Here is a 2,751-nt window from a genome sequence, read left to right on the forward strand (position 1 = left end):
CTCCTTCCATCTATACAGGGCTTAATGTGATTTTTAAGACCGATATTGACTATTGGCAAGGTTAATACTTTCTCTGTCACAGTTTAGAAGGCACAGTTAAATTTGCGTGCGCTTCCACAATAGACAAAGTTTAGAGCGCATTGCATTTATTTCTAGTAGCTAATTAGTACTCCGATATACAATTTTAATATGCATGCATAGTATGAATGCTATTTTTTAGCCCATCTCACAACCAATAGATAACCACCTAGGTTCCAGAGAATTTCCAAGCGCGCCTTCTAAACCGTGACAGAGGTAGTAGTACATGACATGCACAATGTGAAAATTATATCATTGAAAGCTCCTTTCACATACGAATTTAACGGTGTGCTTTGTGTAAGTTGCATGTCATATATTATTGCTTTAATATTTGGTTAAAATTAGTCTCGAAAAACGTATTAGGCCTTATATAGATGGAAGGAGGGAGTAGGAATTTCTAGGTAATTACGCAGCGTCTTGTGTGCCTGGCGGGCAATATATGTAGCATTCGTAGCTAGGGCAGGTGAAGTATACCCATCCAACAGCGGCGTGTCAAGTATCGCTACCGCAAGCGATGACATCACCGTAATTACACCGTGCAGTAGAGTAAAGCGCCGTGCCTATCCTACCTAGAACACCTGACGTGAGACGGCCCCGCGCCAAACCAAGCGTCACTCCATTATAAACTCTAGTGCGCGGGTGCGTGCTTCGGCCAGCAGCAGCAGCCAGCTCTGGCAGGCGGTAGCTAGCCAGGTTGAAGACGACAAGGTCTGCGGCGTTCATCCATCGTACGTCTTCCATGGCGCCGCAGCACTTCCTGGTCGTCGCGTTCCCGGGCCAGGGCCACATCAACCCGGCGCGGGCTCTGGCGGAGCGCCTCGCGCGGGCCACGCCGGGCGCGCGGGTCACGCTCTCGGCCTCTGTGTCCGCGCACAGGCGCATGTTCCCCTCGCTGGCGTCCCCCGACGACGAGGTCCACGACGGCGCCATCTCCTACGTCCCGTACTCGGACGGCTACGACCACGGCTTCAGCCTCTTCGCCGGCGACGGGGACGAGGCGCAGAGGTACGTGGAGGCGTTCGGCCGCGTCGGCCGCGAGACCTTCGCGGCGGTGCTGGACCGCCTCGCGGCGCGGGGCCGGCCCGTCACGTGCGTGGTCTACGCCATGCTCATGTGGTGGGCCGCGGAGGTCGCCCGTGAGCGCGGCGTGCCCCGAGCGCTCTACTGGATCCAGCCGGCCACCATGCTGGCCGTCTACTACCACTACTTCCATGGGTACGAGCGGCTCGTGACGGAGCATGCTGCTGAGCCGGGGTTCACGGTGTCCATGCCGGGCCTCCCGCCGATGGCGATCCGGGACCTCCCGAGCTTCTTCACCAATCTTACGGACAGAAGGTTAGTTGCGGCGTTCGGGGACATCCGCAGAACGTTCCAGCAGCTGGACCTGGACGTCCACAGTAGCAGCAGCGCTGGAGGAAGCAGGCAGCCCATGGTGCTCGTGAACACCGTCGAAGAATTAGAGACCATGGCTCTCGCGTCCGTTCCTGGACTGGACGTGTTCCCCGTCGGGCCAGCCGTGGTGTCGCTCTTCACCGAGGGCGAGAGCGGCACGAGTGGCACCGCCGCCGCAGTAGGAGATCTCTTTGAGCACGACGAAAATGGTTACATGGAGTGGCTGGACACGAAGCCAGCACGGTCGGTGGTGTACGTGTCGTTCGGGAGCATGGCGGCGGTGAGCAAGCGACAGAAGGACGAGCTGAAGCGAGGCCTCGCAGCTAGCGGCCGACCGTACCTGTGGGTGGTGCGGAACAACAACAGAGGCGACGGCTTTGACGACGCCGGCGACGAGCGGGGCATGGTGGTTGGGTGGTGCGACCAGGTGCGGGTGCTGTCGCATCCGGCCGTCGGGTGCTTCGTGACGCACTGCGGCTGGAACTCCACGCTGGAGACCGTGGCGTGCGGCGCGCCGGTGGTCGCCGTGCCACAGTGGTCCGACCAGGACACGAACGCGCGCCTGGTCGTCCAGTGGGGCATCGGCGTGCGCGCCGCGACCGACGTTGACAGGGTTCTGGACGCGGAGGAGCTCGCGAGGTGCCTGGAACTGATCATGGGTGACAGGGAGGAGGGTGCCGCCATACGAGCGAGCTCGGCGGCGTGGAAGGCGAAGTTGCAGCAAGCGATCGCGGCCGGCGGCTCATCCGGTCTTAACCTCAGGACTTTCCTGGACCAATTTGCGAATGATGCTTAGAAGCATTTATGTACTATACGAGTCCTCGTTTTTTGTTCTGCAATATAAAAACCTTGAGTATAATTGTCTGGTGATGTATTTTCTCACGCCCTTCAACACCTTTTAATTTATAGGGCGTGCGTGTATCTTTAGGTCGTCAATTTGACCAACCTAATACAAGTCATATATTACAAAAAATATACCAATATAAACTTTAGATGTTCTATTTTGAAACGATATAATTTTTGTGTTATAGTTTAATTAGGGTGATAAAATTGACAACCTAAGTATACGCGTAGGACTTGTAAACTGAAACGGAGGTAATAGAATAAGTTGTCTGGTGATGTATTTTCTCAGGCCCTTCAACACCTTTCTCTAAAAGAAATTCTATTTCCCATTAAACAAGCCTAGAGCCCGCAAATCAGTGTCACGGCGGCGTTGCCCATCACCATTGCCACACAAGCTGGGTGCCCAACGGTGAGGTCCTAGAGCCCGCAAATCAGTGT

General features: G+C 55.5%; 1 protein-coding gene across 1 annotated transcript; it reads left to right on the forward strand.

Annotated features, from left to right (window-relative positions):
* Positions 1-704: 704 nt before the first annotated feature.
* LOC125520989 (cyanidin 3-O-rutinoside 5-O-glucosyltransferase) lies at positions 705-2,340 on the forward strand. Its single transcript, XM_048686027.2, has one exon. It carries the CDS (start codon positions 818-820, stop codon positions 2,264-2,266), a length of 1,449 nt encoding a protein of 482 aa, XP_048541984.2. The 5' UTR covers positions 705-817; the 3' UTR covers positions 2,267-2,340.
* The last annotated feature ends 411 nt before the right edge of the window (positions 2,341-2,751 follow it).

This window comes from Triticum urartu, chromosome 7A (assembly GCF_056163025.1).
Source record: "Triticum urartu cultivar PI428250 chromosome 7A, HENAU_Tu73, whole genome shotgun sequence".
NCBI classification, from domain to species: domain Eukaryota; kingdom Viridiplantae; phylum Streptophyta; class Magnoliopsida; order Poales; family Poaceae; genus Triticum; species Triticum urartu.